General features: G+C 44.2%; 1 protein-coding gene across 1 annotated transcript in view; it reads right to left on the minus strand.

The window, feature by feature from the left end:
* Positions 1 to 4732, minus strand: part of JAG1 (jagged canonical Notch ligand 1) — a 29825-nt gene extending 25093 nt beyond the window's left edge. Inside the window, exons 1-2 of the mRNA XM_053461173.1 lie at positions 4298 to 4732; positions 3551 to 3856 (exon numbers count right to left, since the gene is read on the minus strand). Coding sequence (XP_053317148.1) covers positions 3551 to 3856; positions 4298 to 4375 — 384 coding nt within the window. The 5' untranslated portion in view covers positions 4376 to 4732. The remainder of the gene's footprint in view (positions 1 to 3550; positions 3857 to 4297) is intronic.
* Between the last annotated feature and the right edge of the window lie 7689 nt (positions 4733 to 12421).

Consider the following 12421-nt stretch of genomic DNA (forward strand, 5'->3'; position numbering starts at 1 on the left):
TGCGACAAACTTTCCCCCCCATTGCAGGTGCTTTTCTTGGGCATTGTTTAAAGCCCCAGTGAACCATCGCCTAGCAACTTCAAAAGCAAATGACTTCAATCCCTGTAAAGTTGTCGGGCGTCAGACTCATTACTCACGCCTTTACGACAGTGACCGCCATGGGATTTATTCACTAACGGGAGAGCTGCGTTTCAGCTCATTGGACTTCACTGTACATTACGACAAGCCAACTCCACTGAGCTTCTGCCGCGGCAACAGCTTGGCTGGCCCTGCATAATGTATAGTTAATTTAGCAAGATTTCTTCATGCGGGGTCTGCTCAGGTCTTCTTTCTGGAAGAAACCATTCTCGTGTTGGGACTTAATGATTAGTTAAGTGAGCGTTAAACCCGCCACTTATTAGATCCCTTATTATATAAAAAAAAAATATATAATAATGGGGAGGAGAAGCGAAGCCTTTATTTTCCATCCTGTATAAACCCTTCAGTTTGGCATGAAGCTCTTCTCCACACAGCCCTTCACAGGTGACAAGGAGGATAGAGAGGGAGGAAAGCACTCTCCACCGCGAGTGTGCTCAGGATCAAACACCTGAGTTTATTTCCTCAAGTTGGAAGACAAACATCCGAATGAGTCCGTCCTTCAAAAGGACGAGAGAAAAAAAAAATGCCCCAACCATGAGGCACGGCGGTGGCTGGCAGCACTTCAAATACCACAGATTTTATAAAGAAGAAAAAAAAAAACCTTTTATCCCTTTGATGGCATATTTGATAACAGTTTTATCTCACGGTGAGCAAAACCTGGCTCTTATTCTCCAAACAGAGGCTACTTGTATGAACCGAAGTATTGTGCCAGTATCTCCCATAAAAATGACATTTCCTTGCCAGATCTGGCGGTTCAGGAAGCCACGCTGACAAAGCACAAGGAGTACGGAGCGGCGCATGTTCAGACGATAGAAAAAAGAAACCTGTCCTTTTCTCTCTTGTTAATGCATTTTTATGGATGCTGTAACGTACGCTCGTAAAGACCGCTCAACGCAAACTTCAAGAGACACTGACGGCGTAGCGGACCCACAACGCACATCAGGGCCCGCGCACGCAGAACTACAAGGGTGGCCTCATTACTGTATACAAGAGTGGTCCCTTTGGGTCTCGGCAAGCATGCAAACCACTAGAAGAGAGACGGAACTGCCCTTTGAGCCAATTAGACTCCCTCAAGGTTAAGCATGGGATGCCCACACACGGGGAGGAGGGCTACGGAGTTGATGAAAGTGACAAGGGTGGGGGTGGGGTGGGAAACAATACAATTAGATCAGTAGGCCTGTAATAGGAGTCCTTAACCCATCGAGCACCGGGAAGGCCGGTGGGAAAGTAATGGCCTGACTTGCAAAGCATTAGTTGACTCTCTGACACTTGAAGGGTTAATAAGCTGATAATGTTTTGCAGAAGCCGATACAATAAACACCGTACAATATTTACATTGCTGAAGCGTAAATACAAAATATAAGTCGGATAAGGAAAGTCCTCTGCTGTCCACCACGAGACATCTTCTCCAAGGGGTCAGCAACGAGCTGGATGCGGGAAATAACTCGGTGAAGTTTATTACATGGAAATGGAGTTCTGGAATTACTCGGCATGTGCCCACAAACCACACGAGGGCCGGGTTTCCAGGAACAGAACCGGTGCTGTCGCGTAATCGCCCGGCTCTCACATTATGTCACTCGTAGCCTGACTAGCGCATGGGAGCGACGAGTGGGAAGATGAGCCCCGCTCCGGGGTTAATATCATAATATAATATATCAGCGCAGCAAAAACAGAAATGATTAATCGAAGACGAGGTGCCACTCCTTGAACCACAGTCAGCGCACCCACCTCTGCAACACCTGGCTGGGATCGGAGGACACAGCTGGAGGGGAAGGGCTGGGCCGGTAGGTATGAGGATACTGTATAGAACCAAGTGCTCTTGGACGGAGGCCAGGCTTTCAGAAGCATGTGGGGAAATGGCTAAAAGGGGGGGGTAGTTACCACCAACGCTGGCTTCGTATTTGATGGATCTGGACCCCATAGGAATTGCCCCGTTGATAAAGGTATGGAGTTGTGTTAGCCGTAGAAAGAGCAGATTTGGTAAAGATGATGCCATATTGGCCAAGTGGAGTGTAATGGATTGCAAGCTTTCGAGACTATCTAGGTTTGAGGCTCCAGGCATAATTGGGAATAATATAGATATAGTCTCGAGAGCTTGCAATCCATTATACTTCAGCTGGCCAATAGGGTATCATCGTTACTAAAATTGACCCCAATACCTAATGATACTTTGACATCGCCGCTTAGGGAGCCGACTCGCTGCTGCTGGACGAGGTTAGCCAAGTGGAGCCTGTGCTCTGAATACATATAACATATAAACCGGGTACACAACAGACGGAGGCTCGAGGACCTCCTGGGTGCGGAATCAACAGACATGGAGCATGAGATCCGCATATTATAACCCAGGAGGAGGAGGACTCAGCCCAACCGGACAGCGCTAGAGAGGTTTACAGGAGATTAATCTGCTCCCGGCCACCACGCAGCGAACTCCTGACCTCATAAATACATCCAGATCCACGTGTGATAAGAAAGGCACACTCTCCAACCACACACATCACTGTAAGCCAGCCACTTAATAAACCCATCCACAGGCAGACAGCAAGCTCAGTATAGGAAATATATAAGCACCCAGCACCCCTCCCTCTCGCATGGGGATCTTGATCCATCCCCACTGGGGTTTATTCACTAAAGGGGACTGCCTCATTCACCATTCATTATGACAGGGAACACTGGCAAGTCTGACCCTGTATAATGCATAAGCATCGCTGATTACACTACACATTATACAGGGCCAGCAGAGCGCTCCCTGCAGCATTACACTGAATCACAACTCTCCTGCAAACTCTGCATTTAGTGAATAGACCCCACTGTCACTGCACAGACCCCCCACCTACTGAACTGTAACACCTATACCAGCATACAGCCCGAGCACAAGGATGATGGGCATTGTGGTCAGAGGCACATTTAACCCCTTCACCACCACCCCAGGGTGCCATGTGGCTCTCAAATCAATATATCTTCTCCCGAAATCAGACCCCTTAACCATGACATTTTCAGTTAACCCCTTACCACCTGAAAGAATCAGACTGTAACCCCTTTGCTGCCAGAGAGGATAGAGCCAGACCTGCAACGCATTCCGTGCCATACATTTTGCAGCACAAGCTCCCGGCGGCGGCCTCGGTATACACGGGGATTCACACCAGAAACCATCCAAACGCATTGTTCTCCGATGTACTGCGCCGCGGACCATGTTGGCGCTGCACACAATGGAAGGCAGTATTGCTTTTCTGCAATGCGTTGCAGGCCCGTTTCGGAAGCAAAGGGGTTAACCAAGCCAATTGTTGCTCAAGTTCCCAAAGCAACTTTTTTTTTTTTTTTTTTTAAACATAATAATAATAAAAAAACTGATTAGCCTGGGATGGAAAAAACAGCAAAAAAAAAATGCTGAGATGACAATAATCCACTGACTCACCGGCCAAGCAAAACTGAACGGGAGCACGATCCGATTCTTTTCGTGATTGCGGCTGGGTTTTAAGTTAAAGGAATTGCCTCCTATGACAGGGGTAGATCCGGAGCCGAAGCTGCAGGGCCCTCCCGCAGACACCCTGGACTGATATTCCTTCAAGCAAACTTTAAAGTAAGTGTCACACTCGTTCCTGGTGCACTTTCTGTCTGCCGGGTTGCGGATTCCATCGCAGCAATTCCCATTCTGCAACTCTCCATTGGCATTCTGCATAGACAAGATTTCCAACTCGAACTGCCCCGATGCTACAGACACCTGTTAGCCCCAAAACAAAAAGCAGGAGAGCAAATCACCAACACATTCAAACCCACACATTTACTTTACCCAGAGGGTGGTAGATAAGTGAAGCAGTCTCCCATCAGAAGTGGTAGAGGGCTAATACAGTAAGTGAACTTTAAACATGCGCGGGGTAGGCATATGGTTACCCCGAACCTAAGACAGGGACTGGATCTGCCATCACGTTCTATGTATAAAAGTATCCCTATAACAAATACATTGAAACCTCCCATCAAGCACACTGAGAAAGTTAAAACACAACGTGGGATCCATGCAGGGTCCGCAGCCTATGATCCAGATTTAAAAGCCCCAGCTCGGTATATTAACAGCCCCATCGTGGTGCAAAAAAAAAAAAAGAAAAAAGGATCAGGGGTAGTTTTTCCTTTTTTGATCCGCGATCCAGCGCAGGAAGGAACGTACCTTCACCCGTAAGCATAGCAAGACAATGATAAGCCTGAAGGATGTATCAGCCAGCAGGGCTCTCCTCCGTAACAGCATTGCCTCCTCTCTGCGAGCGCTGCTCAGACACCAGTGGGAGCCGTGATCGATGCTCAGCACTGATATACCCTGCCGAGATCAGCATGCACGAGTGGAAAACGGCACTCTCCCGGTCCTCAATGCAAAGCAGCCGGCCTCCCTTCCTCACAAGTTTCCCCGGCTTTTTATTATTATTTTTATTATTATTGATTCGATCCCCTTTTCTCTCTTTTTTTTGCTGTTGCAGAAGTTCGATGAGACAGACAATAAGAAGGCGAGAGCTGAGAGCCCGTCTGGGAAGAGACTGACTGACTGCTTAATCTAAGCAGAGCTTGCAGGAGGAGCAAAGAGAAGGCGGGGGTTAGAGGAGAGGCGTGGGTGCTGTTTAATATTCATGAGGTAGGGTGGGCATAGGGTGTTGGACACACCCCCTCCCTTTAAGCTAATGCACTAAAGGGATTGGAAGAGTGACAGCAGGGAAAAGCTGTCTGAAGGTGAATGAGACAGGTAGGAAGTTGGGATTAGCTGGTAACAGACAAACCAGGTGCCAGCCACAACAAGGCAGGAAGATGAGATGCCTTCCTGGAGCTAGTGCTGACTTGTGCCATGATATATGAAGCCTGGGGAGGAAAAGCCAATTACAAAAAAAAAAACACCAAACAGGGACTTTGGGGATTTCAGTGATTTGACTTATTACACAAGTATATACACAAGCAGTGATCCTGTTTCCTGAGGGCGGTTATTGGAAGGATCCTGGAGGGTGAACAGATAAACTGGGTTGAAGCTGTGAGAAGCTCTGCGGACGCGGCCAGACTTCCCGGTTAATGCAGAATTTATAACCCCCCCCCCTGGTGATATGTTAGGATTTGCATTAAGGAGGTCTGGTCACTTTAAGAAAACAACCACACACACAAAACCTATCTGGAATTAATGATTTGGAGCTGGAAGCACTTTAAGTTTGTCACCTGAGAATGATGGGTTAATTAGCGGTCTGTATATCACTTAAGTTCCTGTGGATAACTCCTATGGTGCTCAGCGAGCCTTAATAACTTCAGAAACTTATGTGCCACGAGGCAGTGTCTTGAGTCTTGAGTCTTGAGTCGTGACTCGTGTTGGATCTCAAATCTAAGCCCTGCGCTGATAGTTTTACAGGCACTTTTCCATAGACAAGCATTGACAGAGCTGTCGTTTCATTATTTCTCCTGACAATTTAATCCCATAAGGTGCTATGAAGCTAGTAATGACCTATCAGTGTCTGCTATTATGTCACATGACACGCTGTCCCTGAAAAATTCTGAATAAGGCCAAATGTTACGTCATTAAGGAATTATTTATGAGAAAAGTTTGGACGATCAACGAATGCTGTCTCTAATGCAGAATTATGCTGTAGAAATATTACCATCAGCGGAATAGACGGAGCAGCTTGGTTAATGAAAGAGTTAACTTTATAGTTTGAAACTGTTCTCACAGTACCCGGTACCATAGATTACGCTGTGCAGATAGAATACAAAAAAGTATAGAAGTAACAAAATTAGTAATAGACACACAGACTCCCATCATCAGAAAATCAATGTGAGCCCTGTAGGCCCCTAGAGCTATAATGATCTCATCATCGTCCAAGCTGCTTAATGGCCCCGTTGGGTTCTTTTGTAGTGTTTTTCTAGCACTGTTTACATTCTTGAGTTGTTTCTTATCCTGTATGTAAGTGTGTATGGATCCTGCTGTTGGGTGTCTTCCCAGTGTTTGTGGAACGGACACCAGTTATCCATGGTAGGAGGAAAGAAGAGGAGCGTATGGTCCTGTTGCGTCCTCTGCTCCTGGGGCTGACTCGTCATTGTGCAAGCACACCGCGCCATGTCCTAAAGATGCTGACCCTGACGGCTCCTGATTTATGAAGGCCATGGACATCAAGTTGGGGAAACCATGATCTCCAAGCAGCCCAGCCAATAAACCAAGAAGCCGGGGCTTGTAATGTCCCACTGATGGAAAGACAGGAGGTGATACCTTGACCAGTTGGCAAGTAAAACTGAGGATCCGTACCATTTAGGATTATGGATTATTATTATGTCAAAACATTACTTTGGATCTTGCCAGAAGATCGAAGTCTATCAGCAGTTTAGTGATGCCTGTGAAGGGTCAGTGTTTGGCCCAGAGTTCCAGCGTTTTGACTCCACAGTCAGGGTATGTGGCCAAATTCCCAGGGGCAGAAAGTCTTATGCTGTATCGGCGAGGAGAGGTGTGAGAACCCGTTTATCAGAACAAGTGGCAAATCTCTACATGGATCCTGCGTTATTTACATTTTAACATGTTCATGAGTCAACTCAACAAGGACGTTCACAGTTCTGTACAAGCGATAAAATCACAGACAGTAATAAATGCCAAGAGTATTCAGTGGCTCTTTTGAAGGTGTGGTTACCTTTAACACTACAACCTTGTCAACCTTTCTCCTTTAATAATTAATTAATAGAGGCCGCAAGACGCATTGCAAATATCTCATGGTCACCTACGTGAAGCATAATAAAGTCTAGCGTTGTTATTGGAGGGCACCCGTATCAAGGCAATAATCTGAGCACTAATAAGCAGTAAGGAAAGCACTTCCGAGGATTGTCAAACATCAGTCAACCACTTTTACAAAGGAGTCCGCTCCACACTCTGGGCCCTGAGGATCTGCCTGAGACGAGGTGACATTTCCTAAAAGACACTTAAGACACCGCAATAAGAGTCTGTGTTTTTAGGCAAGAAGACGTGGTTAGACATTCCACCTACGGGCTCAGCCTGGGGTCATTCTTCGCAAGTTCACAGGAATCTCATTATACTATCAGTATACTGTGTCATATCCCACCGCTTCACTCTATTCTGAGAAATCTTCTGACGAATGAACGTTAGGGTCATTTTTCCTCTTCGTACCATTTTCCTGTGCAAACGAGTAAAAACAAGCCCTGCTACCTAGTAAGGAAGTGGACATGGTACATAACGCACCGCCTTTGGTCATGAGAAATGTTCTCACAGGAAAAAAATGAAATTTGGTTTCTGTGAAAGGATAATTCTCCAACTTGCATGTAGCCCTCAGCCATAACTGTCTGTGTCTGAAACCTTAACTGCTTGATTATTGTGTGAAACACTAGCACCTACAGCCTACTTATCACGCTTACGCTGGAGGGCTTTGCTGACTAACTAGCTTTAAAGGTTCTGTTCTACTCATTTATTGCATTTTCTAGAATGTAAAGCAAATAAACCGTAGTAGAGCTGTCAGTTTTTCACCACATGAACAACTCAAACTTTTAAGAAGCTTTTTCAATTTCTATGGCAACAGCCAATCAGTGCCTGCTTTTGCGTCACAAGAGAATTAAGCGTTCCTGTAGAAAATATAGGAATACATCTTTCTGGAATGATGTTTCTAATGTAAAATTTAGTACATTAGGTGGAACAGGGGGCATAATATCACTGCAAGTTAGGTGAGAAGTATTGTTAATGTGGCCTCTCTTTGGGCATTAGGGATTAAGATAAAGTGGTATGACAGGAAGTAGTAACGTTCTCATTCGCAAATTTTATTTACATCAACAATGTATTAATCCTATGCTTTCAAGTCTCTTAGACAAGGACCCGATACTTGAAATATCAGTTTTAGGAAGACAACCCCACCTTCTCCTCAGGCTTTATGAAAGGAAGACCCTATTGTCATTGTCACCGGGGTGGTTCTATGATGTCACTGCGAGATCTAATAACCTCAGGCTTGGACAATATATTAGAGCTTGTAAGATCTGACAGAAAACAATTCATCCAAGAGACGAACATGAAGTATACAGTCTATCATAATATTTTATAATCTTTCTGGTATTTTTATATCAATCTATAACGACAGTGTGATTAATTGTGATGTCAGGTGAGGACCCATGTATTCTAGAATTTTGAATAATGAGGAACCAATACTAAGTGGGGTGATGGCTATTGATCCTTTGGTAGAAGGAGATGTATAGGGAACCATTTCGCCCAAAAGCAATACAAATAAAACGGACGTCCAGGTTTCAAACTACGTTGCTTGCTGGCAATAACAAAATAAAGCTTAATTAAAACATTTTCAAACTAACGTCAGCTTTCTACCTTTAACTGTTTTTATGGTATTGAATTTGGAGAACGCGCTCACAGATCGAAATAGTTGCGTTATTTCGATTAGCAGGGGTCTCTCCTGGAGTAACCGTGTGTGAGACTGTTAGTGACATGGTGTTTCTGACACCTACTATTGTCACACATGGAAGAAATCAGATTGTCGTTGCTTTATCTGGCGTGTGCGGCCTGAAGCATGTTATAAAGCTAATAAAGGACTGAGGTCATCAGTAGAGCAGACAGTTCCAAGGGATTTGCAGGCCCAGGGGACGCGGTATTGCTAATGGAATGGGAGATGAAAGATGCGGCCATCGTTTTGGAAACCACAATTACATCTTACACGTCCTCTCGGCTTCATGTTTTTATTTTCTGTTAAGTATTCATAGTCACTTCCGTGTACTTTTTCAAGGTATTTCTCCCAGATAGTGCTTCAAGGCATCCTTTCCCCCATAAAACATGAATCACGGATTTATCTGATACATATAAAATCTTATTTTATCCAGAATATTACCCAGCCCAAAAAATCTACTCCAGGCATATTCGTCATAGGAGCGTGCCGTGGCTACAGTATGGAAAACACACGCAAATACAGTACGAAGTCACACGTAAGGCTTTATTATGCTGCTTGTGAAAAATACAGAATAAAATTGCACGTTTTTCTAATGGTTCTCCACCTGCAGAGAATGAAATGACTAATTCTTGGTCATGAAGCTGCCATTCGGTATAAGAAGCCAAAGCGCCCATATTGTGATATCTCAAACCAATGCAGCGCAATCTGCCCTCCAACTCCCATGAGGTTTTATTCTTTATCAAATTCTCCACTTGCCCCCTCCCATCCTGATAGCCATTCTTGACACACGCCCTCCTTCTGTCACCCCAGCCTGGGGCGGGGAGCACGAGGCGGGGGCATGAATGATGATTATTCTGACTGTGGTCTTTTCTTCTTCTCTACTTGGGAGTGGTGCCGTGCATATGGTGTTTAATTCCGGGGGATTTTATTTCTTCTTATAATAACACATAAATATGTCCAATTTCTACTTGTGACCTTGACACAAGCTTACGCATAGCCGTGTAAATAGCTGGGGCCGGCATTTGATATTATCTGTAAAACAGCAGGTAAATTACAAAAAAAAGGCTTTCCATTCATTTCATTGGAACAAAGGGAAAGGGTTGGAACCGCGTCGTAGCTGAAAAGCCGTGAATTCTTTTAGCTGAATAGGAAACTTCATTATTCCTATAGATCGTGCTTCTATTTTACTTACGGAGCACAGTTCATAATACAGCAAAGTGTATTGAAATAAGCTTAGCGTGACAATAATTTGTAACCTTCTGTATTCATTAGGTCTGTTAACTACACGTGTCTAAACCCATTGGGTGGCACAGAGCAGTCAAAGGGTTAAATAGCAAAAACTGAGGTTGTGCTTTGAATGCCAGACAAAGAGCTCCGTTCCTTTAATAGCATTTAATTTATAAAGAGTTTTGAAAATGGTATCGGGTACTTTACCCAAATACCAAGCTTTTAAGGCATTTATCTGCGAATTAATTTTTTATTGCAGCGATTAACCAATGGTTATTTTGAGCAGCATCATGGCCTTTGAAGGACATTACTGTGTCCAACTTCAGTCGGTATACATGAGACGTTTGTTATGTCTCACTCACACACATACATACACACACATATATACAGACACATATATACCTTGTTACATACCGTAGCAAGTGGACAACAAAAGGAACAGATGTCCATAGCTCTTTGAAGTGACTTGGTACCCATTAATTTAGACGTTAGAAGATCATCACTGAGGTTACTGATGAAGGTCACACAGTTACATGCTTCTTGATGATATCCTGTGCTTGTTTTCATTCTTTCAGTGAAACACGCTTAACGCCATCTGCTAATTAGACACATCACAGGCCACAAGCCGAGGCTACAAAAACCACGTCCCATGAAGGTTTATTTTGGGGGGGGGGGGTTGTGTTCTTATAGATTAGAATAATACATATACAAGTACTAGAAATCAACCTTGCATGCCTTGTAACACAGCCACCTTAACTTCCTGATCTCGTGATTTACATGGTACTTAATTCTCCCATTTTGTTAATTTACTGTTCTCATTTAGTGGAGGCACTGGCAGCTTTAGAAGGGTCTGTAGAAAGGATAGATGAAAGAAGTCATTATTTGGTGGTTTTGCCACTGAACGCAACACTTCTAAGCCAAAGTAGCGCTTTACTATTAAACAAATACAGTGATTGAAAATGAATATGTTCAGAATGCTATAACTTGTGACAATTATTCTTTAAGTAGAAGACAGAAGATCCGATCCCTATTACTGGAACCCAGTAAGAAGGGCCAGCATAAAAAGGTAGGAATCTGAACGCACAGGGTACTACAAGCATTTAATGTAAGATCTGTTGCACATATATATATATATATGTATATATGTATTGTTTTACATAGTACTGCACAATAACTGTGTGCTCCCAACATCTATGCACAGCCTACCGATATTTAATGGTATACAACGCGCATGTTTTCTTAAGACCTACATATTTTGTACTGACCTGTAAGAAAAAAATGTGCAAACCCGCCTAACTATTGTACCAAAACTAATTATCCAGCCCTCAGGCTTTGAAAGAGCTGAAGCATTCATAGCTAACCAGTTGTATACCGAAGTGACGCCTTAGGCTTTGAGATTAGTCTGTAGTAGCACTGAAGGTATAGGTAGGATTAGTAATGGCAATTTGCTCAGTAAGATTTGCACCCCCAGCAGCCCAGTATGTTAACTGATCTGTAATTTGCGCACTGCAGTGTTACGTGACTTTATAGGTCCCAGTCACGTATCTCTTTGTACTACATCAGGGCCTCCCAACTGGTGGCCCTAGGGGCCAGGTATGGACCTTTAATGGTATACTTGATGTTATACTTGTAAAGGAATTGTGTTCTAAAAGACTGTTGGCCAATCACAGACAGTGGTGCAGGGGCGTACCTAAAGTATTTGGCACCGAGGTTGGATCCAATATTTAGCACCCACACTCATGCTCCATCACACTCACTCACGTTCCCTTGCACTCTTACTCACTCTTATGCACACTCTCTCATACTCTCAGTCAAGCTCTCATACTCCCTCCCCGTTGTCTCTTCCTTCTCTGTCTACCATTTTCATGTCCCTGTCTCCTTAGCTACAGCTCTGCTTCTTCTTTTGCCTCTTATGTCTTCTTTCTTCTGCCTTCTTTCTTAGTCCACTTCTCCGTGAACCAGGCCTCTCTGGGAACTGCCACAACAGGGCAGAGCCTCTCCCCCATTGGAGGAACCGGAGTTAGGCTGTCCCTGTGGCCCCTCTCTTTTGATGTAAGTACCAGAATAATGAAGAAGGATTAGTGAAATAGGAGTAGCCTTTTTTGCACCTCTCTTTCTCCGTGAATCTGTCTGTGTTATTCGAGAACTTCCACAAAATGGCGGAACCACGGGACAGCCTCTTCCTTGTTTCTCCAATTGGGGGAGGGTGTGCCGCAGGTTCTATCTTTAGCGGAAGTGCCCCAGGAGGCCTGGTTCATGGAGAAGCCGATGAATAAAAGAAGACATGGGGGGAAGCAGACAAAGTAAGAAGACAGAAGAACTAGGAGGCAAGAGAAGAAGCGGAGATGTGGGGAAGGAGACAGAGACGCGGAAGCAGTTTGCAGACTTGGTAGGGAAATACTGTGAGAGAGCGGCAATTTCCAGCGCATGTTCTATAGTGTTCCCTTTAAACCAATAGGAGCAAAGCTTCCATTTAAATTAATACAAGTTCAATTCACTTGCTTGCAGGTTTAGTGACAGCAAATCACCTGTATGCATACTGTACTAAAGTATGCTGCCTGCTTCAGTGGAAGCAGACAGGAGAAGGAGGAAAACGAGTCAGAAGCCTCATTTTCTAACTCCTATAATACATGCATCTATTTACAAAATATGTTTAAAAAAATTAA

The sequence above is a fragment of the Spea bombifrons genome, chromosome 3 (assembly GCF_027358695.1).
Source record: "Spea bombifrons isolate aSpeBom1 chromosome 3, aSpeBom1.2.pri, whole genome shotgun sequence".
Lineage (NCBI taxonomy): Eukaryota > Metazoa > Chordata > Amphibia > Anura > Pelobatidae > Spea > Spea bombifrons.